The following is a 25,904-nucleotide window of genomic DNA, read 5'->3' as shown; positions in this document are numbered from 1 at the left end:
GGGGTCCACTATGATACCCAGATCTTTTACTGCTGGCCTGACTCTCAACCACAGGTAACTTGATATTTGTAGAGCAGATCAGTGGGGAAATGGTTGAGGTGGGGCAGGGCAGAGTGGCGGGAAGGGAATGAATCAATGGATTCTAACTTGGCATTTACCTTGAATTTTCTCTGGTCCATAAGAAAACACAAATTCAACTTTGCCATATTCCGGAAATCGATCATCTGAAAAAAGGAGAAGGAAAAACAAAAATGGGCAACTGATTCCCAAGAGGACTGCACAAAAAGTTTTCTTCTAGAAAAGTTTAAAGTAATACGTGTACACATGGTTGATAATATAATAAGTAGTATACATAATGACATTAAGTCTCCTACCCACCCTAGCCCTGTCTTACCTGTCTGAGGTAACCATTTCTTAGCATTTCTATTTCTTGTTCTACGAGCAGTTACCTCTAAGACCCTAAATAATAGCGACAGTTTTTATGCCACTATTTCTAGATATATCAGTTTTAAATAATCTTCACTGATTCACCACTATGAAGATGAACAATTTGGATCACTTATAGTATTCCCACCTCCCTTCTTAAATCTGGTTTATTATTATTATTACTATGACTACTGTTATCATTATTAGTTCACCCTTCTGATTACCTCTGAACCTTTCAATACGACGGTTAAGCCTCTATTTCTTGATCTGTCCATTTCCGATGGTGCCCTGATTCCCTCCATGGAGGAGGAGGAAGTTTGGGCCCCTCCCTTCTCCCACCTCTCCGCAGCTCTACGTTTATTTTGTCAGCTATTCTCTTACTTTCTTTGTTAAGACTGATGACATTTACATTCTCTTCTGCAATTATAACAGCATCTTCTGCTTTTGCTCTCCTGGCTCCGGTACAGGGAAAGCTCATCATAGAAACATCCTTCTCCTGCATGAGCCAGACCACACTGGGGGATCAGGCTCTCCTCCTCAGAGCCCCAGCCCCACGCTCTGATCTCTGCCTGAGCCCAGTGTGCACACAGATCACCATTCACTGCTTGCAGGAAGGGAAGTTACAGCAGGGGTGGTGTCGGCTCCCTGGAGCACCCATCATGCCTGTGTATATCTCCATCACCGCAAGCATCACTTCATAGTATCATGTCTGTTTGTGTCTTTCTCCCATAAGACTCTGAGCTCCCTGAGGGTAGGGCCTGACGTCTTTCTCTTTGTATCACCAGGGTCTAGCGCATGCTTGGCACATACAGACACACAGTGATGCTGGTGGACTTATACATGGACAGATGGATGGATGGGTGGATGGGTGGATGGATGTGGACACGTCCTGGGCCTGAATGTAATACAGATAAAACCTTAAACGGATCGAGGAAAGAAGCAAAGGGAGACAGCTCCCGGAACACCTCCCTTCCCGTGGGAAAACGGTCACCCTTCACTGCTGCCATAGCCCCTCCATTACTGCTCTCCTATCCTGTGGCCTAATTATTCCTTGCTAGGTCTGCCTCTCTACTCAGCGAGTCCACCTTTGAAGGCATCGTCGAGGTCCTCCTTCCCAAAGACAACCCCCAGGTCATGGATGGCGCAGGTATGGAACTGCACGCGGAAGATGACGTCTCGGGCTGGGCTCCGGAACTTCTTGTGGTAGCACTTCAGCTGGGTGGGAAAGACAGCAGAGCCCATCAGGGGCCGAAGGTGGAACGTTAGTCCCAAGGGGCCTCCTTATCAGCTCCACGACTAAGCCCCAAACCCAGTGAGGAAAAGGTCACCAACCCCAAACAGGATCTCAGAGCTCTCTGTGGAAACTTCCAGAACAGCAGAGAGTTGACAGCCAGCCTTGCCCTGTGGGGACAAAGCTATCCTCCCAAGAAGTTCCTGTACACCAGTCAGAACGGGCAATGTAGGAGTGGATTTCAATCACAGGAGGAAGGAGTGAAGTTACAATTGAGGGAGTCCTTGTCACCAGCAGGAAGCCCGGAGGTAACAGCTCACACAGAGACGTATGTCCCTGGAGATACTCCAGAACAAGAGGCAAGCCCGGGGGAAGGCACATCCAACACTGAGGCAGGGGATGGACAAGGACCGTCAAGGTTGGAAGGCCTTGCAGGGCCCCTGAGAGCCAAGGACCCCAAGGCTGGTGGCCCACCAGGAGGGACGCTCTTGTCCAGAGAGGCAGAAGGGGAGGAGGAAGAGAAAAGGAAGAAAAATTCAACGGCGGTGCGGGGGCTTGAGACAGAGGGGCAGCTTACCAAGATGTCTCCCTTCAAGAGCAGCCCGGGCTCGATGGTGATGCAGATGCTGGTCTGGCTGTCTCCCTGGACGTTGCTATGGGAGCGAGGCAGGCAGAGGGACAGAGGGCTGCTGGGGCGGCCGGGCAGTGCACTTTCTCCCAGCTGCCCCTCTGCCAGGGAGCTATTGTGAAAGCTCGCTGACCCATCCCTCAGCCCTACCCTAGAAGTCCTCCTAGAAAAGGTCCTAGGCAGCCCCCAACCCCGGCCCCCAGCCCCCAGTCCTCAGCCTTGGACCTCCAGCATCCCTGTGGAATACCTACTAGATACCAGAAGTGTACACAGGTTGCATGGCCTGGTAGATCCGGAGAAATGGCCGACACCCTGTAAGGGAGGGGTGCTATTAGCCAAGACAGCAGAAACAGCGGGAGGAGGAAGGGGGAGAGGAGAGATGAAGGAAGGAAGGATCGGCCAGGAGGAGGAAAGGGAAGAAAGGGGGAAAGGGAAGAAAGGGAAGGAGGAAAAGAGGAAGGAGAAATGGAAAAAGAAAGAGGAAGACATGCTAACCTTTCATTTCAAAGGCATTTTGTGTTTACAAAAACACTACACCGTCCAGCGTCACCTGCCCACAGGCACTGCCAGTATCCAACCCATTTTGCAAATGAATCAACTGGGGCTCAGAGAAATAGGAAGTGGTACAGTTGAGACTCCAAGCCTAAGACTGCAGCTAGCCCGTATTTTTACCCCCCAAGGCTGCCTCCTAAGACAAAGAGATGGAAGACAGGAGGGGAATGGAAGCTAGAGGGCTCGGGCAAGTACCTCCTTTAGACTCAAAGTTGGGGATGCCGTGCATGATCACGTGGTGCAGAAACAAGGGCTTGTTGTTCATTTTGATGGAGCCAGAGAGCAGGCCGCTGAAATAATGCACGTACCTGGAGCAGGGAGAAGGGCAGCTTCAGCCAGGGAGGCCTCTGCTGGAGCAGAGCCATTCTGTTCTCTTTTCCCCCCGGCATATTGCCCTAGGTTGCCCTGCCAACAGCCCCCCCCCCCCACCAACCCCCAGGCCTCCTGGCAGGTGGGGTCTCCATCCTTGCTGCCGGTAGCCCCAGGAACGCGAACAGGTACTACTACATCTGGAGTGGGATCCAGCCAAACCTCCCACTTGGGGTTCTCTGGCGCCTCCTGGTGGTCAATGTGGCCATCTCTCTCCTGCTTCACTCCCGGCCCAGGAACCTCCTGCTGGACCAAATGCCCTCCCACACATCCCTGACAGGCATCATTTAGCTGTTCACTACCGCACAAGGCAGGGTGATCAACCATCAGACAGCTCTGAGAGCCTTACACCGAGCCCAAACCAACTTTGCATTTGTACCCACAGGCCCCAGTTCTGCTCCCACAAGACCCACCAACCACATGACGATCCAGCAAATAGTAAGAGCTTAGTGATTCTAGTCCTTCGTTTTTTTATATCACGCTGAAGGGTACAAAATTCCTCTGTACCATATTTGATATTAGAGGATATCTAACTTCCACTAAGTATTCCTATCTCTAGGGTCAACATGCCCCAATTCCCTTAACAAAGATCTCGTTGGAAGAATGGAAGGAATAAGCCATCCCCACTCCTTCTAGAAGAGAGGGAAAAATTAGGTCCAGAAAGGGTCATCAGCCTCCCAAAGGCACACTGCAAGAGCACACAAAGGTGGGAGGAGAAGGGAAGCAGCCTCACTCCAGTGCATCTACTAGGAGAGGCCAATCCTTTTGGTTGGTGTGTCCTCCTTTTCTGACTGGCCAGAGGACACCAAGCTGGGTCAGCTGGACCAATCAGAATGCATTCTGATTTGAGGCCAGTGAGACCAGAACGCTCACAACCGTGACAATGGTCCCGTCCCGTCTTTTGGCTCCTTGGCCCACCTCCAGGCCTGTGGGCCTCTGTCCCTGGGCTGGGGTGGGTCCACCTTGGACTATCCCAGCGAGATAATCTGATGGGCAGCACGAGCTCCTATTCAGGCCCCTGCCCAGCCCCCAGCCCCGTTGCTCAAACCGGAAACCTGGAATGGCGGGTTCCTATCAGATCTTCTGATCGTGCCAACAGGATGTGTCTGTGTGCTGGGGACAATGAGCCCGGGGTGGGGTGACAATGAATGGGGGAGCTGCAGGCAAAGCCCCTCCCTCCCTCTCCCCCTGCCCTCCTCTCCTCCAGCTGCTCCAATCCCTGCAAGCGACACTGACAAGAAGGCGGGAAAGTGGCAAGGAATGCCACTTTCCCAGCAGCTGCACTTCCACATTTGGGCACAGACAGAATTACCCACCCATGAGCACATGCGGTTGCAGATACGAGCTGCACGGCAGATACAGATAATGTAAACACGGATACACACACACACACACACACACACACACACCCCGACGGCATGCTACGTAAGCACACATTGAGCACGGTGGAATCCCTGAACAATCCTGGTCCTGAGAGGTAACACTAATCCCCATTCTCCAGGCTTTCCGCTTCAGAAATGTGACAGCTCTGCCCTCTCTCTCCAAGCCACATTGTGCCATCGCAACACCGTGCTCCTTTATTTGAACCTCTTATCTTCTCAGGTCAAGGGCCAGACTCATGACCAAGGCCACCAGCCACAGGTAGCAAGTCAGGATCTTAAATAATACTTCTTTCCTCCCTGAGACTTCTTCCCTGGAAAGACTCTCACTGATCCACAGCTGCTGTGTCTGGCAGCCTAGTCAGAATTTTCTGCACATAAAGACATTCCGTTTCTGATCTCTGACCCAGAGGCTGGCTACCAGCTGTCCTGTGCCAGTTGTAAGGCGCTGGTTGCCTGAGGACTCACTCACTTCTGCTTGGGCTTCCTGCTACAATGGTGGAAACAGTCCCCAGTGGTGCCGGCACATTTTAGCCAGGCAAGGTAGGGGTGACGGGGTGTGAGTTGGGGACCCCCGGCATGGAGAGGCTGAAAAGCTCCAGGACCTGTAGCTAGGGGGTCCTGCTTGCCCAGTCAGTGTTCCGAAGGGATAGAAAAGTCAGTGAGACATTTTGGCCTTTATACTTGCCGTTCCCTCTACCTGGACCCTTTACCCCAGACCTTTACTTAGATGTTTCCTTCTCCCTTCTCAGACCTCACCTCACATGTCATCTTCTCAGAAAGGTCAGCACACTGGAATCAGCCCCTCAAGTCCACCCCTGTCACTCTCTAGCCCGTCGTGTTCTGTTTTGGTTTTTTCCCCATCAAAGCACTTACCACTGTCTGAAATGACCTTGAAGGTTTATTTACTTGTGTAATGTCCAACTTTCCCAATACAATGTCAGCTCACTAAGGGCAAAAGACTCTGTCCTGTCCAACTAGATACCTCCAGCACTCGGAACATACTAGAGTACCTAAAATCTGCCAAATGAATGAAGGAATCCATCCCTGTCCTGATTCCTGCCTGGGCTGTTGGGGACCACATGGGTGAGAGACCGCTGTAAAATTTTAAAGCTCTCACAGCAGAAGGTGACCCTTATCACGAACATCTGTGACCTCCTCAGGGCAGGTGGCAGTGACATCAGCCTCCTGTAGACCCATCAAAACACGGAAGCAGCCCTGCTGCCAGGACCAAGAAAGGCACTGCCTTCTTATACAAGCTGTCTTCCTGTACCTCCCCCACTGCTGCCCCTGCTGCTCTCTGGCACCAACCTCAGGAGCCAACTGCCATGCCCCACTGTGAGCACACACAGCTGCTCACGGCTTCACCCATGTCCCTGAGCTCCCACCCCTGCAGGCTGGCACCTGAACATGCATGCTTGGTACACCCCCACCATAGGTACACGAGGCTAGTTCCCACGTACAGCGAGCACACACACGCACACACACGCACACACACATGCACTGGGCCGAGAGCCCTGGAGACCTACCTCCTCTGGGATGGCTGGCCAATGGGTACAATCTTATCCTCGTAGAACCGCTTCATTGCAAAGCGGTCCAGGGCCTGGTCGGCACTGTGGGGAGAGACAGGTGGTCAGAGGAGTCAACCTCCACGAGTCCCTTGTCCGCCCAGCCCTGCTTCCCAGACCCGCAGAGCCCTCCGGCCACTCTGTCCTGAGATGCCTTCAGGAAAGGACTGCCCCAGCATCTCTCCATCCTGTGTGCTGCACTACTCAGCACAAGGGCCTTGGAGCCAGGCAGCCTGGGAGCCCATCTCAAGCTCATCACTGACTTAGTAGCCCTGCAACTTGGGGCAGGTTACTTAACCTTCCTGGACTTGATTTTTCTTTCCTGTCAAATGAGGTGATAACCGTGCCTTCCTTGAAGGCTGTTGTGGCAATTGAGTGAGATGACATGTATAAAGAGCTTGGCACATGTGGGCCCACAGTAGGTGCACAGGAAATGTTGACCATTATGCAAAGATCAAGCTGGGTCAGGTTTCTTAAAGTCATAAAACTACCTGCAAGCCCTTCATAGAGCATTCTGCCCATCCTCAAAGAGATCATTTTTTAAAGAGACAGATCACATAGCTTCTCCATTCTTGACTCTCCAACGAGGTCCCATCCCTCTCAGAATAAACCCCGAAGTCCTTATCAAGGGTACAAGGCCCCCGGGCTCCGCCTCCTCCCAGCTTCATTTCCCACTCTTCATCCCCTCACTCACTTGGCTCTCCAAACACGCCAGCCCCTCGAATTCCCACTGCTGGCCTTTGTCCTTCCCTCTTCTCTGCCTGGAAGGTCCCCTGCCACCACCCACCCCCGCCCCCACGGACTGTATAGGACTCAGTTCTTCCCCCCTCTCGCCACTTAATTCTGCTCAAATATCACCTCCTCAAGAGGCCTCCTTTCCCCACCGTCTTGCTCTAGTCTCCATCCTTCAAAGTACTCATCACCTGCTCTTACTGATGTGTTCGTTTACTCATTTCACATTCATGAGGGCAGTGGCCTGGCTTTGCCCACTGCTCTACTTCCAGCACCTAGAGCTGCCTGCACAGTGGCTGTTCCATAACTGTCGTCAAATGACTAAATGAATGGAGCAATTCCTCCGTCTCTCTGAAAATCCAAATCAGAATGGGAATCATCCATTGGTTGTTTCCTATTCTTGATGCAAAACACCTAAGTGGGAAGATGCCCCTGCTGGCCAGAAGCAGGGGAATAGATGAGAAACCTTCCAGATGGCTCTGTTGGACCCAGATGTGATCCAGTATTTCTTTGTGACTCCCCCTCTGCTCACTCAGGTAAACAGAAGGCAGTTGGGCAAAGAAAAGTAGCCCCAAGAAGCTGACTGGACGGGGTGTCCATCCATGGGCCTGCCTCCCACGGCTGCCCGTCCCCAGGGCCCCAGACAGAGGGATGGTGTCTCCTCTCTCCTGCTCTGTCCAAGGGCCCCTGTCCCAGAGCTGAGGGCAGGGACATTCTCCTTTCCAGGGGCTCCTCCCCCTGTCCTCAGCACCTCTCACCTCCTCTGCCCTTATCCTCCAACCCCAAGGGAGGGAGAGGCCTTGGGTGGGTGGGGGAAGGGGGCTCTGCTGTCAATATTCAGAGAATGGGAGGCTCGGGGCCCTCTTACCTGGCAGAAATGTTGCTGTAGTGCATGTAAGCCGCGATCACAACACCTATCCTGCCTCGGTTTCCCTGAAAAAGCCCCGAAACACAAAAGCCTTTACTTCTGAGGCTGGCCCTCCTGCCCCAGAGCAAGGCGGGCAGGGGCTGCAGAGAGGGGCGGGTTCTCAGGGAGAATCGGAGGAGGGAGGAAGCGGATGGGGGGTGAGTCTCAAAAAGAAGAAACACAGCTGATCGTCCACCACACCTGAGTGACCCACGGGCTGGTACCTCCACTTCCTGGGGGTGCACCCCAGACAGAATCGATTATCCCCAAGAAGGAGAGTACACACAAACAAACTTGCACACTCACACAATCCAGTGATACGGGCAGGTGCATACACTCATCCAAGAATATATTCGTGCATGGGCACAAACACGCACACACACACACACACACACACACACAGGGACATCCTGCAGCCCCCGCTCTGACCTTGTTGTGTAAAACGACAACATTGTGGGGATCTGCGTTGAGCCAAGTGTCCATGGCCTTGCAGACGCTGCAGATCTTCTCCAGGGCTGGGGTGTGGAGGTCGGGCCAACCAAATTCCAGTACCTGTGGCCCAAGCCATGAGTGAGAAGCGGCAGAAGTCCAGAGAGTCAACGGGCGGGGGGGTAGGGAGGTGCCCACACACGCCACGCGCCAGCCCCACAGCAATGCCACCAGCGGTGGGGCCTCAGTTTCTGCCCTGCACATCAACACTCTGGAAGGCAGGGGTGAGGAGGCAAAGGACACTGACCCGGGCCTACAGACCCTGGGTTCTGACACTGGTTCCCTGTGGGCCTCAGGCCAGTCACAGCCCCTTCGCCAGCCCCCGTTTCTGATTTGTGCATAAAGCAAAGGCTTAGAGCCGATGGCCCCAGGTCCCTTCCCTATGACTGTGACCTTAAAATGTGCTGGGAGCTTCCAGCATCGTTCCCCAGCTCTCCTCCCACAGATAACCCTGAGATCTGGCTCAGGGAGGAAGAAGGAAAGGTGAAGCCTGTTCACGGCTCTTTTCCAGGCCCTGGACACACAAACCATCAAGTTTTCAGGCCAGCCGAAGGAGGCCTGAGCGAGACAGAGAGCAGATCTGAATAGCAGTCATCAGGCTCCTTCAACCTTTTCTTAACTCACAAAACTTTAAAGTAAAAGAAAATCTGTGCTCGGAAGGGCCCAGAGAGCACATCTAATCCAGCCCGTCCACTTTCAGAGGTGGAAACTGAGGCCCAGAGAAGTCTGCCACCCGCTCAAGGTCACACAGCGACAGGCACCATAATCCAGGAGCTGGAGCAGATGGGCACACAAAGCCCAAACACAGCGCACTGAACAGCAAGTGAAAGAAAGTTGGCTGTAGGAGGGTCTACGGTGGTGATTCCCAGCTGGTTTAAATCCAGAATACTTTTCAATAAGACTCAAAATCTCACAGCTCCAGCCCCACCCCAGAGACTCTGTGTGCACCACAGGTGGCAGACCTTGGTGGAAATCACTGCATTGAGCTTTGCTTTCTGTATTTCGTATTACAGAAACAATAAATATATTATTTTCTATTTTCCAAATAGAGGATGGCACTGTTAAGTCTGAATAGGCTTTGCAAACTGTCATAGCACTTTCCCCCAAGATCTAATGTGGGAACCTCAGAGGAAGGGAGCCCCCATGTTCCCTCTTCCAGGCAGGGAGAATCCCTCCCCACCCCAAACAGCCATGGACTCACCTTGGCGTGGAGCTTCGTGATGTCAGGTCTCCGCTCAGAGAGGTTGAAAAGCTAGAAGGAGGAAAAGGAAGAGATTGTGAGAAGGTTGGCCCTTTCTCTCTCCCTCTCTCTCTCTCTCTCTCTCTCTCTCTCTTTCCCTCTCTCTCTCGTCCCTGCTGGAAATTCTACCTACATGACCATACATGGAGTCCTACCAGATACACACTGATGGACAGGAACTCAACTACAGGTTCTCAGGATAAAGAGGGAGAGAGAAACAAGTCTGTAGACACCCAGCCACTCCCCTGGATGAGCGGACATCCTAAACTGAAGATGAGAAGGGGACAGAACCTGTCTCAGGTCCCACATGCCACCCCCAAGGTGGGCATCTCTCCACACTGAATGGAAATCCAGTAGCGTCAAACGATTTGGCCATCTCTGGTTTCCTCTTCACATGTCGACTTCAGAAGCTCACCACACGAAGATGTAACTGCTCCGTGGTCGGACGCCCTCCATAGGAGGGTGCAAACTGTGCTGGGTCAGCCCTCTCAGACCCCTGATACCCCTCTCCCAGCAGACACCCCCCAACACCTGACCACATCCCACAGGAATCCCTCAACCTCTGGATTCCCTTCTCCACCTCTGAAAGAGGCGTGCAGAACTCCCCACATCCACCTCATGGTCTGGGAAACTCAAGACCCCTGTGATGTCGCCTGGGGAGAGAAGAGGACTGCAGGGTCTGGAACGGGCAGGATGCACCAAAAACCCATGGAATCCTGGGCTTCTGAAATAGGGCAGGATCTTAGATGGCTTCTGGTCCACTCTTGAGGCCATAAAGGAACACACTTTATGCCATTAACAATGGCTAACACTTCGGTGTTGCAGTGTCCACAGCCTGCCAGGCCGCACTAAGGACTTTACATCTACCACCTGCCTTAATTCTCTCCACAACCATAGAGGTAAGTAGACCCATTTTACAGATGGGGATCCTAAGGCTTAATGAGGCTAAGTGCCAAGATCAGATAGTTGGTGAGAGCACAGCAGCATTCTAACCCAGAACATTCTGATGTTTAATGCCAGACTCTTAACAACGCCCAACACAGCTGACGGATGGGTCTCCGTAGAGGGCTGAATAGTATCCCACAAAAATTCACATCCACGCGGAACTTCAGAATGTGACTTTATTTGGAAATAGGTCCTTTGCTGATGTAAGCGGTCAAGGATCTGGAGATGAGATCATCCTGGATTCAGGGTGGGCCCCAAATCCAATGACTGGTGTCATTATAAGAAGAGGAGAGGCCACACGGACACAGGAAAGAAGGAAGGTCACATGATGACAGAAGTAGAGACTAGAGCAAGGCTACTACAAGCCAAGGAGCCACTAGACTGCCGGGAGCCACCAGAAGATAGGAAGAGGCAAGGCAGGATTCTCCCCTGCGGGATTCAGAGGGAGCACGGCCCCACTGACACCTTGATTTGGACTTCTAGCTTCCAGACTGTGAAAAAATTAATTTTGTTGTTTTAAGCCACCTAATTTGTGGTCATTTGTTACAGCAGCCCTAGGGACCTAATACAGCCCCTACACCCCACCTGTGCTCAGACCTCCCAGGGCAGCCCCTCATGATGGTCTGTCCAATCTGTGGGTCCAGCCCACAAGTACCTCCCTGTAAAGCAGACCTGAGCGCTCCTATGGGGCCAGGATAGATCCAATCCCCCAGGGCAGCCCTTCTGACATTAGAGACCATGGTGGGGGGTGGAGGGGACTTCCTCCACACTGGTTAGGAGATCCTCCTGTACCAGGTATGATCCCGGGGTCAGCAACACCTGGTCTCTCAAGACACAGTCTGCCACAACTCTGCCCTAAGACTGCTCAGCAGCACCGACAGTGTGACACCTCTGCCACTTCCTGACTCTGTGACCTTAGACAAATACCCCACCTCTCTGTGCTCTCCTAGGACTGTCGTGGTGTTAAATACGTGGAAAGGAGTTAGAACAGGGCCTGGCTCATCACCAGGGCTCCATAACATGAGCTTTTACCGTTATTCTCTCCTCCTGGTCAACACACGTACGTACACCCACACGCACATGCGCGTACCCACACATACACACACACATACAAACCACACACACATACATGGACAAGAGCAAGCACAAGCGCGCGCACACACACACACACACACACACACACACACACACACACACACACGACTTGCTCCAGATGCTGCATCCCAGCTGCAGAGACACTCCTTAGGGCCAAGGGCAGGTGCAGGGAGAGAAGAGGAAGAGCTGGCTCAGGGGCAGGTGGGACAAGACACCAGCAGGAGGAGGTGGCAAGCAGAAAGGACGGGGCACTGGACCAGCGAGCAAGGGGCCCCATCCTCACCAGGTAGCTGCCTCCATGTTTGGACTTGAGCATCTGGGCCACCTCACGGAGGTTGCTCCGGAAGTTCTCCTCATTGGCTGTGCTGGGGAAGGAGACGGCGATGATCCTCTCAGTGACATACACCAGGTCCAGCTCACAGCTGTCCTCCGCGGCCCGGCTCACACTCATGTTTCTGGGGAGACAGTAGGCAGAGGCGGGTCCTGATCAGAATCCAGGCCCCCAGGACAAGGTCCAGGGATCTACACCCCCTACACACTATATGTGGCCCCCAAATCTAACCCAGGGGGCTTGGCTGCCTCCTGACCCAGAGCCAAGGCCAGAGCCTTCCCCTGGCAAGGCCAATGCAGCCCACAAGCCCAGTCTGGGAGCGCCGGGGATAACAGAGCTGGGCAGGAGCTGGCAAGGATCTCAGGCCATTTCAGAGCCAAAGAGTGATGACACCATTCCTAGGTGCTCATCAATCCTGTCGGCATGGCCTTCAACCTGTGATCCCAGAGGTCAGAAGTCAGAGCCAGGGCCGGAACCAGCCAGGGCCCGGGAGTCCAGCTCAGCCTCCTAATATACTGCGGCCGCCTGGTCTGGCAGGAGTTTCTCGAAGGATCCCCTGACGGCTCCAGAAGAGGAAGGAGAGCCTGAACTGGGTCCTCTCACATCGTGGAGCTAGCCTTCTGCTGCCCTCCCCTTGCTCTGAGCTGTGGAGTGGGCGGGGAGGCCCCCTCAGGAGCAGGGGCAGCTCAGGTGACATGCTCACCTGGGCTCCAGGTAAGCCAGACCACAGCACACATTCCAGCCCTCCCCAGAGGCAGGACAGCTCCTGCCCTTTTTCCCTGGCTCTCTCCCCACCTCTGGCAGCTCCCACTGCCCCGCAGGGCTGCTTCCTACCAGTGACCTCCCTGATTTCTAAGGGCTCAGGAAGCAGAGGGGGCTGCTGCAGCGGCAGGTGACCCCCAGACATCCCAGTGCTACCTGAGCTCCTCAGAGAGGTGGGGAGCCCCCTGGGTTGGGCACCGGGTGAGGGGAGGTGGAGTCTCACACCTTTACACCTCACCCAACTGTTCTTCCAAAGGAGGGTCCAGGGTGCCCACTGGGGAGCTGATGGGAAGGGGAAATGGGTCTCAGGACACTGGCATTCCATTCTGAGGCCCACCTGTAGTTTCTGGGGTCACCTCACACCCTCCCCTTCTTACCCCATCACCCCAGCCTCCTAGGGTCCTGCTTCCCTTCTCTACCCAAGGTGGGCAACTCACAGTTCATGTTGATAACCCTTCACTTCTGCGGGGTAAAGTTGGGACTGGAGGGGCAGCGGGAGTAATACCATAGGGTGTTTCAAAGTGATGGGGTGGCATCGGGGTACAGCCCCGGGACACCAAGAAACCGGACAGAATACAGATCTCCACCACGGTTAGCTCCGAGCCCAACTGTGTAGACGGGGCTTGGAAATAGGAGAGCCAAGGGTGACATACACCTTCTTTGTGGTGGCAATGACAGGGACCAAGTAGCAGAGGGGCCAGTGCGCTGGGAGCCCACTTTGAATTTGGCCTCTGAGTCCGGGTCTTTCCTTGTCCTGCAGCCTTTGTGGGTGGGGCTCCTACTCAAGGCAGAACAGCACCACCACCTGGACAACCTCAGCATCGCACTCTGCACCCACCCACCCCAAGGTGATTCTCATCTGTAGGGGAGGAGGGGATACTCTAAAGGACCCCACCAGTCTCTGTGGACAGCTGGCAGCTGGACTACAACCCACTGGGAGCTTCAGCTACACACCAGACCCTCTCTGACTGGTGGTCCATATCCCTGGGGCCAGATTCTCACTCATCTCAGGAGTCTCAGGGGCGAGGGGGGAGTCAGAGAGGGAAGGGCCCAAGCCAAAAAACCAGAGAACCTGGACCCAGGGAAAAGAGACTCTGGGGCTTCCCTGGTGGCGCAGTGGTTGAGAGTCCGCCTGCCGATGCAGGGGACATGGGTTCGTGCCCCGGTCCGGGGAGATCCTACATGCCGCGGAGCGCCTGGACCCATGAGCCATGGCCACTGAGCCTGCACGTCCGGAGCCTGTGCTCCGCAACGGGAGAGGCCACAACAGTGAGAGGCCCGCGTACCGCAAAAAAAAAAAAAAGAGAGACTCTGGATGAGCAAAGTCCCCTGTGCATCCCCTCCCCCCAGCCCCCACCAGCTCAGCCAGACAGAGAACCTTCCTTTTATAAATGACCCTCCAACAACAGAAGCCTCTGCCTGTGGAGAACGGGATCTAGCACAGGCATCAGTGCCAGCCGGTCCTGAATGCAAACCCAGTGCTGCCTCTTAGTGGTTGTGTGACCTTTAACAAATCGCCTCACCTCCCTGAGACTCAGTTTCTTCATCTGCAAAATGGGAATAAAATACTTACCTTGCAGGGTTGTTGCAAGGACTAGATGAGATCATGCAGGTAAATGAAGAATCCAGCTCAAGGACTGGCTTCAAGCTAAAACTTTTGAGTTTCCCACTGGCATCTACTGCATCCTCTCTCTGTGTCTTCCACGTCCGCCCGTGCTCCCTATCACGTGCTTTGTGACTTTGGTCTCGGAGACCCAGAGGCATGACTTGCTGGGAACACCCACAGTGACCTCACTGCCTGCACCCACTGCGTCCCCCATAGCCCAGGCATACCTGATGGGCTGGGGATGGGGCTGGACACTTGGCGTGACTCTGGTGGAGCTCTGGGAAAGAGAGGAGAGAAGCAGCGTTAGGGCGGTGGCCGGCTGGATGGCAGGAGGACAGCAGAGAGCTGTCCACAAGAGCTGTCAGGGCCACGGGGAAACACAGATTCCCTTCTCCTGCCTCTGCCAACATTCCAGCCCAGGCACCCTAAAGCCCAGCAACACAGCCACTCAAAGCCAAAAGCGATCAATGCCAATCCCACATGAGCGCGCCAGTGTGCCTGCGAGCCCCCAAGGGGAAGGGCTCTCTTTCCTTGGGCAAGGGAGAAATCCCAAATGCTGAGAAATGCACCACGCCTGGGCTGGTGCCATGTGCGCTGAGTACACACTCAATAAAAGTTACTAAACTGATGGAAACACATTTCACCTGGATTCGCTGGACGTCAGAATAGTGACCCCAATTGGAGAGTAGAGATGGCAACCATGAAAGAAGGAAAGATGAGAGCACCGGCCCCGCTCTGTCCAGCTCTGAACATTTCTCCTCTGACCACCAGCTGCCCACATTCCCCTCCTTTAAAGCAGCAACACCGGCTCGTTCAATCAAGTTTTGAGACAAGAAGCAGCCAGGCATGGTGTGCACCAACCAGGGCTAGGCAGCAAATCACGCTCCTAAGGACCCACTGTCCATTGTCTGTTACCCCCCTCACCCATTCCCACCTCCAGGGTTGTCGACTTGTACAAAATTAGGCAAATGGACCCAAGTCGGTGTCCAAAACATCCCAGGGCAACCCAACAGCACGGTGACGAAAGCGCAGGATCCGAGTCCCACAGCACCCTGCTGGGCAGCCTTGCATTACTTAACGCTCTGAGCCTCTATAATGTCACCAGTGAGATGGAACAATCCTTATGGTATTGCTTGAAGATTAAAGGGAATTATGCATATAAGGCGCTTAGACGCTCTTACCATTATTACATCAAGTACAATTAAAAGGGTAGTTAGCGATACAGCCAAACATTCACCCCTACAGTAAAGCAAAACCCTGCATCACCAGCTGCCACCATCCTTTCAGCCATCTCGCTCGATGCAGAATCGGACGTCCAACCTGCACATTCCCAGGCCCAGCCAGAGCCCTCTGAGCCCACTGGCACCTTCCAAACATCCCTGAGCCTCCCCAAAACCGGCCTTTCCTGACCACCAAGTTGCATCTACCTCTTGGAGGAGACGGAACCACAATCCACCAAGGAGAGGAGAAACAGACGACCAGCAAGATTCACCCTCAGATTTCGGGCTGGACCACTGGGGTGCCAAGAAGAGGAGCCCCCTTCAGCCCTCTCCAGGCCCCGCAGCGCCTAAGAGGCAGGGGTGGGTGGGCTCTGAGGCCCAGCTCCCAGCTGAGCCCAAAGTCAGGGCAGCCCCGCTAAGAGGAGGACCCTCCACCCAGCCTCCCGTAAGAAGGCTGCGGCCAGAGTCCCCTCTGCCTGGGCCACCGCCCAGCTCTGAACAGCTCAGCCTTGGAGGCAGCAGGAGGAGGAAACAGCCAAGGGGGGCTGTCAGGGTGGAAAGTTTCTCTGTCTTCCCAGCTCTCCTGGCTCTGAGGGCTTGGGTTTGCATGAGTCAGGCTTGGGGAGCTGGAGGGTGCGAAGGCGGGGGCAGTAAGGAGGGGCTGAGTTGTGTTTGGTTTTCAAGACCCAAACCAGGCTGTTCCAAAACTACCCACTCAGAGGAACGCAGAAACCCAACACTTCATCCGTCTCCGTTTCGCTGGTCCCTCATGAGGAGCCGCTGAATCTCCCCAGGCCCTAGGCCCTGCTCCAGGCCCCAGGGCCACCCTGCTATAAATAGCCCCTCGGGTTCCATCTACTGCTGATCCACAGCCATGTTTGGAGGAGGCTGCCACAGCTGCTTCTAACAACTGGAAGCCACAACCATAGCCAAGGCTGGAGGTGTGGCCGGGAACACGGGGCCAGGCCCAGGGAGCTCAGAGAGACAATGGGATATTGAGACGGGCTTGGCAGGGGGACTGAGGAGCCGAGGGGAGCCAGGGGAGCCGCCACGGGCACAGGGGCGAGAGGGATGGACAGGGCAGGAGAGCCAGCTCCCGCTCGCTTCTCCACCCCCCCTCCCCAATGTTACAACACTCCACATTCCTCAGCCTCCCCACCCCAAAAAACCAGGAAAGATAAATAAAAACTTGGCCCCAGCAGAGTCTGGCCATACTGCCTCCAGAGGTGATAAGACAAAGTCCAAGCCGGCTCTGCTCCGCCGGGCTTGTGGGGTGGGGGTGGGGGGAGGGGTGGCAGGGGAGGAGACTGCCCTGGACAATGACCCCAGCACAGAGGACAGGGACGAACAGCTGGACAGTCATCCCCTGATGAATCACTGGGCTGCCCTCTAACTGACAGTGCTTCCTGTTTTCTGCAAAGTTTGGGGGCATGTGACACTCACTGGCAGAAAGCAGACGTGCACAGGTAACACGTCTGAGGGTTGGTGGGAAGAGTCACAAGGAGAACCGGAGAACCAGAAATGGGTCGGGGGCAGAGCATGTGAGCAACACAACTTAACGCTCCAGGAAACAGTGACCTCCCACATGCAGGGCTAGAGACGGGGCACCTTCGGCAGCTGCCTGATCACACAGGCCGTTTTCAAGAGGGAGGCTGTCCTCTCTGCTCCCCATCGTCATGTGCATTCTCTCATTCAGTGAACTTCACTGAGGGCCACCGGCTGTGCGTGAGGTCCCTGACCTCAGAGAGCTTACATTCTACGAAGGAAGATACTCATCCACGAAGCCAGTGTAAGAAGCAGTCGCTTGGTCTCACTGACCAATCTGTAAAATGGGTACAGCACAGTCTTGTGTGATATACCTGCTCCACTTAGAGCCTCCAGGAAAAACTACCAGAGGGCTTTACAAAGAGTACTCTAAACGCTTTATTTTATAAAGAAAAAGAAGCTCTCTGTCTGCCTGTAATTCCATTCCTTTCCTCTCTGGGGCTGTCAAAGTCCTTTACCCACATGCTCTGAACTTCTTCCCTGCTCCACCCAAGACATAGATCAATAATAGGACTTTTGATCCAACTCCCTAGGCACCAAGATCTCTCCCCTATCATCATCACCAAAACACAGTCTCTCCTTTGCTTAAAGGACACTGTGAAAGGAAATTCCACAGCCTTCCTCAAACAGTGTCTTACTTCTCTTACTATCAGGCAGTTCCTCCTGGTATCTAACCCTCACCCTTCCTGCTACAGATGTGGCCAACTCTGTTGGCTTTGGTCCTCACTGCAGGCGGGAGCTGCAGCCCACCGCTCAGATAGATGCTCCATGGCAGCTCAAGATCTATGACCCTCGGCTCCGTTTTTTGCCTTCTTCCCCGCCATGTAGCAAGAGTGGGAACCCGAGGACCTGGGTGGGGTTGGTTTGGAGCAATGACTGTGTGGGAAGAGTCCTGCCTTCCTTTGAGGTTCATAGACCAAACACAACAGCTCTGGACCAAAAGAAAAGCTGTTTCCGGAGCCCACGTCCCCAGGGGCACAGTTGGGAGGAGGGTCTGGAAGCAACACCAGGGGCCATGTCAGGCAGGCAGAGATTGGTGACCAATCTAGGTCAGGGGCCCTTCCCCACCCCTATGACTCCTCTGGGGGCTGTGGCCACCCCCGCCCCTCCACACCAGCCCCTCCAGCCACACCCCTTCCTCTCTCCTTCCTGCCCACCCGCCTGGATTTTTCCAAAACAAAGTGCGACACAGCACATCATCCACAACCTCTGCAACACACCAACCCCGTTGGAGGAAAACAGCCATTCCTGCCCTGTGAGTCCTGGGCTGCGGGCCAGAGACAGGAAAACAGCTCAACAAACAGGCACATTATCACAGCAGCAGGCCCAGAGCAGCAACCATGCCGCTTCGGAAACGGGTCTCCTCACCCGAGGCAGACTGCAGGAGAGCCCAGTGGCTGGGGCGGGGACCCTGAAGTCACCCAACCTGGGACAGGTGTCTGGGATCCTCAGAAATTAGGTTTTCTCTCTTCCTTTGCAGTACTTGTGCCATTCTGCAATCTGCTCACTTGCTTAGCCTTTCATGAACTCCTTTAACTAAACTAACTAGCCCCAAACTCATCTTGTCCCTTCTCCCATACCCAGGCAAGACGCCACCCTTACCCACCCGGCACGCACAGACACACACACTTTCATCCCAATCAACAGAACTTTCCCCTAAAAAACCTCTCATTCCAACTAAGCGGCAACCTCTTTCTTCTCCAGGACCAAGGTCATACATACCCTTGCATCAAAAAGTTCTCCATGATGTCTAACTTCACTCTCTCTTGCTGCCGCCTTACCTTGTAGGATCTGTCTGGCCCAGGCTGCAGTTGTGGGGAGCAACTGCTCTAGGACTCGGCTCATAAGAGTGTCCAGACCATTGGCTAAAAGGCTTGGTTCACACACCATCGCCCTGTCCCCTGGCCAAGGGTTGGGAGCCCTGCAAACACCAGATCCAGGCAGCTGTCCCAGGATGGGATGGATAAGACATTCATTGAGTCAGTGAGCCCCTCCAAGCCTCTGTTTCCTCACCTATAAAATGGGGCCACAGCATCGGCCATAGCGGGATGTCACGGGGATCAAAAAATACCCAGCCAGTGGGGACTTCCCTGGTGGTCCAGTGGTTAAGATTCCACGCTGCCACTTCAGGGGGCGTGGGTTTGATCCCTAGTGGAGGAACTAAGATCCCACATGCTGCACAGCACGGCCACACACACACACAAAATATATACCCAGCCCAGTTCCTGGCCCTTAGCCAAAATAACAGTAATAAGACCGGTTAACATTTATTGAGCACATAGTATACCCTTTGTGTGCATTAAGCTAGTTAACCTTTAGTAGCAGGCACACAAGAAAATTACTTTCTCCCCTGTACCGCAGCCCCAGAAACATCACAAACTCGGACAGGGGTCCATCCCAGCATGTGTACTCCACGCCCATAGGACCCGCGCGTACCTTGAACAGAGCCTTGCCCATTAATTTGAGAGGCATATTTCTGCTCTTCCTGGCGGGGCCCTGTGCGGCCCGGGGGACACCTCCACCTTGCCGGGCTGGCCTTGCGGGGCTGGCCCAGGGCAATGTGACGGAGGTGGTGGGCTCACCACAGAAGTGTGCTGCCTGCAGCAGCCCAGCGCCTCCCTCCAAGGCCCTCCCCGCCATGGGTCAGGCAGCTGTCAGATGATAGGGCCTCATGCCATCAACAGCTCCCCCTTGCCAACCACCAAAACCACTCCCTGTTCCTCGCAGATCAGGGCGGGCAAGGATGGAGAGGCCAGCAGAGGGGCAAATTGTCAGAGAAGGGCAGGGAAAAAAGAGAAAGGTCCGACGTTGCCGGGCATCTGCCCCTGGGGTGGTGTGAGGACAAGCCCAGGCAGGAGTTCGGCTCAAAGCAGGGTCCCAGGAGAGCCCCTCTTCCCTTCCCTGGGGTCCTTCCACTTAAGGAATTTGCCCATCGCCCTCCACCAAAACCGCAGGGCAGGAGGAGCCCATGAGACCAACCAGCCCATGTTCCTGCTCCCTCCTGAATCCGTGGCATTTAGCCCATTTTCAAAGGCTTCTCGCTCTGAAGAAGCAGAGCCTGCGATTCCCCAGGGGCTGATGGCCCTCCAAGAGCCCAGGAGTCCCTCTTCATCTCTGCCCCTAGTCCCTCTTGCTGCAGTGTTGCCCATTCCCCTGGCCGTTGCCCTGGTGGCTGCTCACCACCCAGTGAGGCCTCGCACAGCAGCCTCTGCTCCCCTCCATCCCCACCCTGCGGCACTAAGGTCTGCCTCAGTGACGGACAAACCAACTCTGGATCCAGCTGGGCTGGAGGCTGAAGCCGAGACTAAGGTCCAGTGTCTAAGTCATGGGGCCTGCTCACCCTCCCAGCCCCTCTCCCCACTCCGGAATTGAGCTGAGCTATTCTACAGAGGCTGCGAGGGACGCCCACCAAACAAGACAGGTGTTAGGCATCGTCCGCCTCCCCCATCCCGCGCACCCCAGGGACTCGCCGCACCTTCCTCCTTCCCTTCCGAATACTTACATCTTCCTCAAGGCTTTTCCGTGTGTTTCCACCCCGGAAGGCTCCTTCTCCCTGGAGACAAAAAAAAAAGGCAGTCAGAGAGGGCAGTCGAGGAAAGTCATTGAAAGGTACCAGGTCTTTCATCTGCTGGATGTGGCAGTGGTGGGGGTGAGGGCTTGGCAGAAGGGCCTGGGAGGGGGCTTGGTTGTTTGTGTAGCATTTCTCTGTCCACTAACGGCCCTTCAGAGCCAACCATATCCTCTCATTCGTGTCTCTCCTGGGGGAGATGTTATTATTCCCATTTCTGCAGATGAGAAAACTGAGGCACAGATAGGCTCAGGACTTGCTACAGTCTCACAAATAGAACCTTGGAGGAGTTGGGAGGTGAACCCAAGTCCTCCATCTCTGAGCCCATCACTCCATGCCGGCCGTTGCCAGGAGACGCCTCTCAGCTGCCAGCCTCGGTTTCCCCACCACACGACCCACCCACTTCCTTCCCTTCCTCCTCCACGGAGCCTTGAGGAAATCGTCTGTCTGCTGAGTCAGAAAGACGTGTTTGGAAAGATCTGCCTGGCTTTCTCACATTCTACATATCTAATAAAGAAGCCCACGTTTAACCACGGGCCTCTCCCTCCCTGTCTGCCTAGTTCCCCAGCAATCCATTTCTGAACACACAAGGGGATGCTCCAATATCCAGCTTTCAGTGCCACCCGTGTCTCCATCCTTCCCCCAAGTTCCCCAAATCTACTCCAGAAGGGTGTCCTCAAACACATCCGTTCACTTTCCCCCCAATCTTCCTTATGCTTTCCCGGCCTCCCCAGGCGCTCACCCTGCCCTACCTGCTGTCACTCACCGTGTCCACTACATTCTTTGGAGCAGTTTCAGTGTTGACGGGCTGTGGGCAGAGGGAGAAAACAGCATGAGGCCTCAGGGCAAACATCCCCAGGTTGGCTCTCTCCCCGGGGGCTGGTGGCTGTGATGGGCAGAAGGCCTCCTGAGATAGCACCGATGGTGCCAACCCAAGACTCAGACATATTGTGCTGACCCCAAGCTTGGGGGGCAGAGTCTGGAAAATGAAAGACAATCCTATTGGTCCTAGAGCCATCCAGCTTGACAAACTTCACTAAGGCCCCTAACTCCGACAGTCACCGACCCCTCAAAAAGGAACAAGGAGTGAGTAAGTGACTCTTGCTCCTACCTGCCAGGCATGTGTGCCTACACCAGCCGCTTCATTTATTCACAAGAACCCAGTGAGGTAAGTACTATTACTACCTTTGAGCCCCACTTTACAAATAAGGAGAAATTCGATGAGTGGACCAAAGCCACTGACTACTAAGGGGGACAAAAGGGTTGGAACCCCATCTTGGGTCTCTACACTTCATGCTGTGTGAAACCACAGCAGCCGCAGATACCAGGCCTGCCAGAGTCTTCATGCTTCGGTGGGCTTTCAAGGGCCATCCCCACCTTTGGCCCTGCCCCCTTGCAGACCTCAGTTTCCTTACCCCAAAACTCTCTTCCATCCAGACCCCTTGCTATTCCCACATCCGGGCTTATTGTTTGCAGAGCAGCTTCTCCTCTTTTCTTACTAGCTCTCCTCCTCGATGAAGCCCTCCCTGAACACCCCAGCAAAGGGGTCTCTCTCTCCCACCTCAGAACTCCAGTAAGCCTTACTGTCTGAGCTACTTATCTGGTCCTCAGCGTGTGAATAATCTCATTGTGGGAATATGTCTAGTTCCCCAACTCTCGTTTTATTTTTATTTGTGATTCTTATCCCACCTGCCTCCGAAACAGATTCAAAGAAGCATTTTTACCAACTGAGTTGCCATAGCCCTCGGGCCGGAGACTGTGCCGTATGTGTAGCGAGCCGTCAATAAACACCCGTGGACTGATCCTGTCCCTCACCCTGGTGCCATCCTTCCCTTGTGCAGACCAACTTCCTACTAAAGGCATCCTGAAATGTGGGCTCCTTGGACTCCCCCATAATGAGAGAGAAACTCCCCATTCCAGGGCCACCTCCTGACCACAGTCTCCAGGGCTCCATTCCCAACTCAGTGATGTGGTTAGAGGGGCCCTTGAATCACACAGATGGACATGGACATGAACGTCAAGTTCATGGAAACAAGCCTTTGCTGAGATGACTGTGGACCAGGTTTAGACAGTAAGTCTCTGAATAGGAAGCACCTGCCCCAACCCCATCCCAGGACCTGAGGGTGAGCTGTTCATGTCTGAAGACAGGGGAGTGGACAGAATGACCTCTGAAATGTTCTGGCATCTGGGAGGAGAACTGGGCCAAGATAGGGATGGAGGAAGGAAGTGGGCTGAGCTGAAGGCAGTAGCTCTCTTTCTAAAAACGCCCAGACTTTCCCCCTACTGCCTGGGAGACAAGAGACTGAGGCCAAAACTTCTTTCCAGGTGGGTGAAACCCCCTGTGTAGTTCAGGGTCAAGGCAGCTTGGGAGAGCTGAGGGAAAACAGAGTCCAGGGATGCCGTATCAGCCAGCCCCTCCCAGCCCCCTAGGTGGGTCCACCTGGAGTCTGAGGATGGCTCTGCAGGGGGAGTCAAGAGGCCACATTCTGTCCCCCCCAGCCCAGTCCTAATCCTCACCTAGCCAGCCCCCAGAACCCCATTCCTGAGCCACAGGCCACCGGGCAGGAGGCAAATGAGCCCACAGGAAGTCCCCCGGGATCCCTTCCCCAGACTGAGCTCTAGGAGCTGCCTAACAATGAGGACCAGGGTCTCTGCTCAGCCTCCAACCACCACCCGGCCCCACCCAGGGGAGTCCTCTGCAGCAGTGCCAGCCTGCCCCAGCCCTCTGGGCCTCCACCCATCTCTTCTGGTCCAGGGCTCTGTAATGCTCACGTGGAGACCATGGGCTGGGCAGAACGGGCCAACTGCCCCCGCTCTGAGCTGCTCTGGCTTTCTGTGGGGAGGAGAAGGCTTGGAGGGCAGATCACAGGGACCTTCTGCATGCAGAGTCTACACAACAGGACTGCCTCTGAACCCAGACCTCCCAGTTCCAAAGCCCTCCCTCTTCACAGTCTATATAATCCCCCTCCCTGACTGGGGGGGTCAGAAACGCGGTGGGATGGAGCAACCGGAGACAAGAGTACCTGCCCCAGGCCCATCACAGGCCCTGAAGAGCCTCCCAAGAGACCCCGACGGGGCAGAGCAGAATGAGGGCCGGGGGTCTCAAACTTTAGTGGCCTCCCAACCACCTGGAGGGCTGTTGACGGACACACGGGTGGCTGGGCCCTCCCCAGAGGGTCGGATCCAGTAGCTTAGAGAGGGACTCAAGAACGTGCATCTCTAACAGGTTTCCAGGTCTGGGGATGACACTTTGAAAACCGCTGGTCTAGTCTGACAGCATTGGCAGCAGACGGCTGGGCCACATCCAGACTCTCTCTGCTACCGACTCTGTGACCTCAAGCAGGTCACTCTGTCCTTGCTGCTGTTCAGCGGGAAGGCATGGTCCTCTTTTGTGAGAAGCAAATGAGATGAAGCACTTAGAAAGGGCCTGGCACTTAGGAAGCTCTCAATAAATGTGAGCTGTTATTTATCAGCTCCGACTGCACAGGTGCAAGGCCGGGCCCTCTCCCAGCCCACCCTGCCCCACCCTGCCCCACCTTGCCCCTCCTGCCCCATCCCTCCTGGGTCTGATACAATGCAGACCAGAGAGTCAACTTTAGAAACCACAGGCCTCAGCAGGGCACGAGAAACTTCTCTCCCTGCCAGCAACCATCTGTGCCCCTCTGCTCCCAGCCCTTCCCCACAGGGCCAGCCACCAGACGCCTGCCTTCAACGTACTGGTGGAGAGGCCTTCTGAGGAGCTAAAAATTTCCAAAAATGCTTTCCAACCTCAACACCCAGTGTTTTCCTGCAGTGTTTGCAAACACGGCCCAGCAGGCATGCTGCGCTCCCCACCCCTCCCTTCCACCCCAGTCCTCCTGGGATTGAAGTCCTGCTTCTCTGCTTTCCATGCGCTGCCAGCTCTGGGGCTGCTGGGAATGAAAAAGCCAAGGGAACTCATCACGGGGCGGGGTGGGCGTGGGTGTTCTCCCCTGAGGCTGCCCCTGCCCTAGGCCCTGCAGGGAAGCTTGGGTATACTAGGGAAAGCTCCCAGGCCATCAGGGCTGTGGTCTCCCGAGGCCACAGCCCCAGAGTTCCAGTGGCTGGCAAAGACCCACTAAGCCTCGGCTGTCACCCTACCGTTAGCTCGGAAACATACACACACACACCATCTCTGCACACCACTCCTCAGACACCATCTCCTCCCTCCCCATTTCACAGATGGGGAACCTGAGGTACAGAGAGGTGCGGGTATGACTTGCCCAGCCTCTCGTGGTGAGGTGCATGGCAGGACTCAGGTGGGCACCCCGGTTTTATAAAGCCCATCACTGAGCTCACCCACCGCCCCTCACCCCAATCCCCAGCCAGCCTGCAGGCAGGGTTAGCTCTTGCCTCTTGGTTGGCGGACTCTGCTCTTCCTTCTTCCTCAGACTCAGCTGTAGAAGGATGAAGCAGAGGGAGCCCCGACAAGGATGGCCCCTCCCCCACCTGGCCCCTCCCCCTGCCCAATCCCAAAACGAACCCTGGCTTTCCAAAGCTGAGGGTAGCCAAATCACTGCCCCACCAGGGGTCTTCCAGAATGCCTCTTGCTCCCAAGCAGGACAACTCGAACCCAGCTCAGGAGCAGATGGCAGAGTTTAGACCTAGTGCCACTTGACAGCCAAGTCTTGCTATCTGTGGATCGCTCTGCTCTGGGGCCTCAAACCCGGGAGTCTGGAGCAAGGGAAGGACTAGAGTGAGGCTCTTAGGGCAGAAAATTTAAGGAGGCATTTAGTCTCAGGATGCACAACGCTGAGAGCAATACCTTCTCCAATTTTGCACCCCAGGTGCCTCACTTGCCTTACCTCTTCCTGGCCCTGGTCTGGAGGTGCATTTTCATAACGTTACTGCAGTAACAACAATTACTCAGCAGGTACTAATGATGCCTTGGGCTTAACACTGGGCTCCTTGCTTTCATGATCATTATTCCTCATAACCAATGCTCACAAGGCAAGCATTATCCCATTTTACAGGTGAGGAAACTGAGGGCCCGAGAGATGAAATAACCTGGCCAAGGTCACACAGCCTGTAGATAAGGACAACTGCTATTTGAATGCCACTCCTTACATCCCCCTCATGCTCTGTCTCTTCTCCCTGGCCATAATCTTCATTCAGTTCCTCTTACTCCTAATCAACTGCCCTCCTGTTGGGAACAAGCTTTCTGCGGCTTAAAGACTAATTGTCTCAGGTCCTCAGGAGGAAAAGGTTTCTTCAATGCACTTCCAGAGGAAGAGGGGGAAACGGGCTGCAATAGGAGAGACTGGGACCAGACATCAGAGCGAACTTCCTGAAT

General features: G+C 54.7%; 1 protein-coding gene across 10 annotated transcripts in view; it reads right to left on the bottom strand.

The window, feature by feature from the left end:
- TNS1 (tensin 1) overlaps window positions 1-25,904 on the bottom strand; it is a 207,079-nt gene that overhangs the window by 81,401 nt on the left and 99,774 nt on the right. For 7 of the 10 annotated variants that reach the window (XM_032638367.1, XM_032638364.1, XM_032638366.1 and 4 more), the window contains 13 exons: window positions 21,360-21,401; window positions 20,528-20,578; window positions 14,488-14,537; window positions 11,845-12,016; window positions 9,483-9,533; window positions 8,222-8,344; window positions 7,754-7,818; window positions 6,115-6,198; window positions 3,033-3,145; window positions 2,537-2,597; window positions 2,235-2,310; window positions 1,512-1,641; window positions 159-224 (listed from right to left, as the gene is read on the bottom strand). In XM_032638367.1, the coding sequence (XP_032494258.1) occupies window positions 159-224; window positions 1,512-1,641; window positions 2,235-2,310; window positions 2,537-2,597; window positions 3,033-3,145; window positions 6,115-6,198; window positions 7,754-7,818; window positions 8,222-8,344; window positions 9,483-9,533; window positions 11,845-12,016; window positions 14,488-14,537; window positions 20,528-20,578; window positions 21,360-21,401 (1,084 nt within the window). Of the gene's footprint in view, window positions 1-158; window positions 225-1,511; window positions 1,642-2,234; window positions 2,311-2,536; window positions 2,598-3,032; window positions 3,146-6,114; window positions 6,199-7,753; window positions 7,819-8,221; window positions 8,345-9,482; window positions 9,534-11,844; window positions 12,017-14,227; window positions 14,456-14,487; window positions 14,538-15,687; window positions 16,599-20,527; window positions 20,579-21,345; window positions 21,402-25,904 lie in introns of those variants that run through there. The other 3 variants (XM_032638371.1, XM_032638372.1, XM_032638368.1) reach the window with 3 other exon arrangements.

Source organism: Phocoena sinus, chromosome 7 (assembly GCF_008692025.1).
Source record: "Phocoena sinus isolate mPhoSin1 chromosome 7, mPhoSin1.pri, whole genome shotgun sequence".
Taxonomy (NCBI): Eukaryota; Metazoa; Chordata; class Mammalia; order Artiodactyla; family Phocoenidae; genus Phocoena; species Phocoena sinus.
Note: the sequence above shows the minus strand (reverse complement) of the source record. Positions and strands in the feature narration are given on the sequence as shown.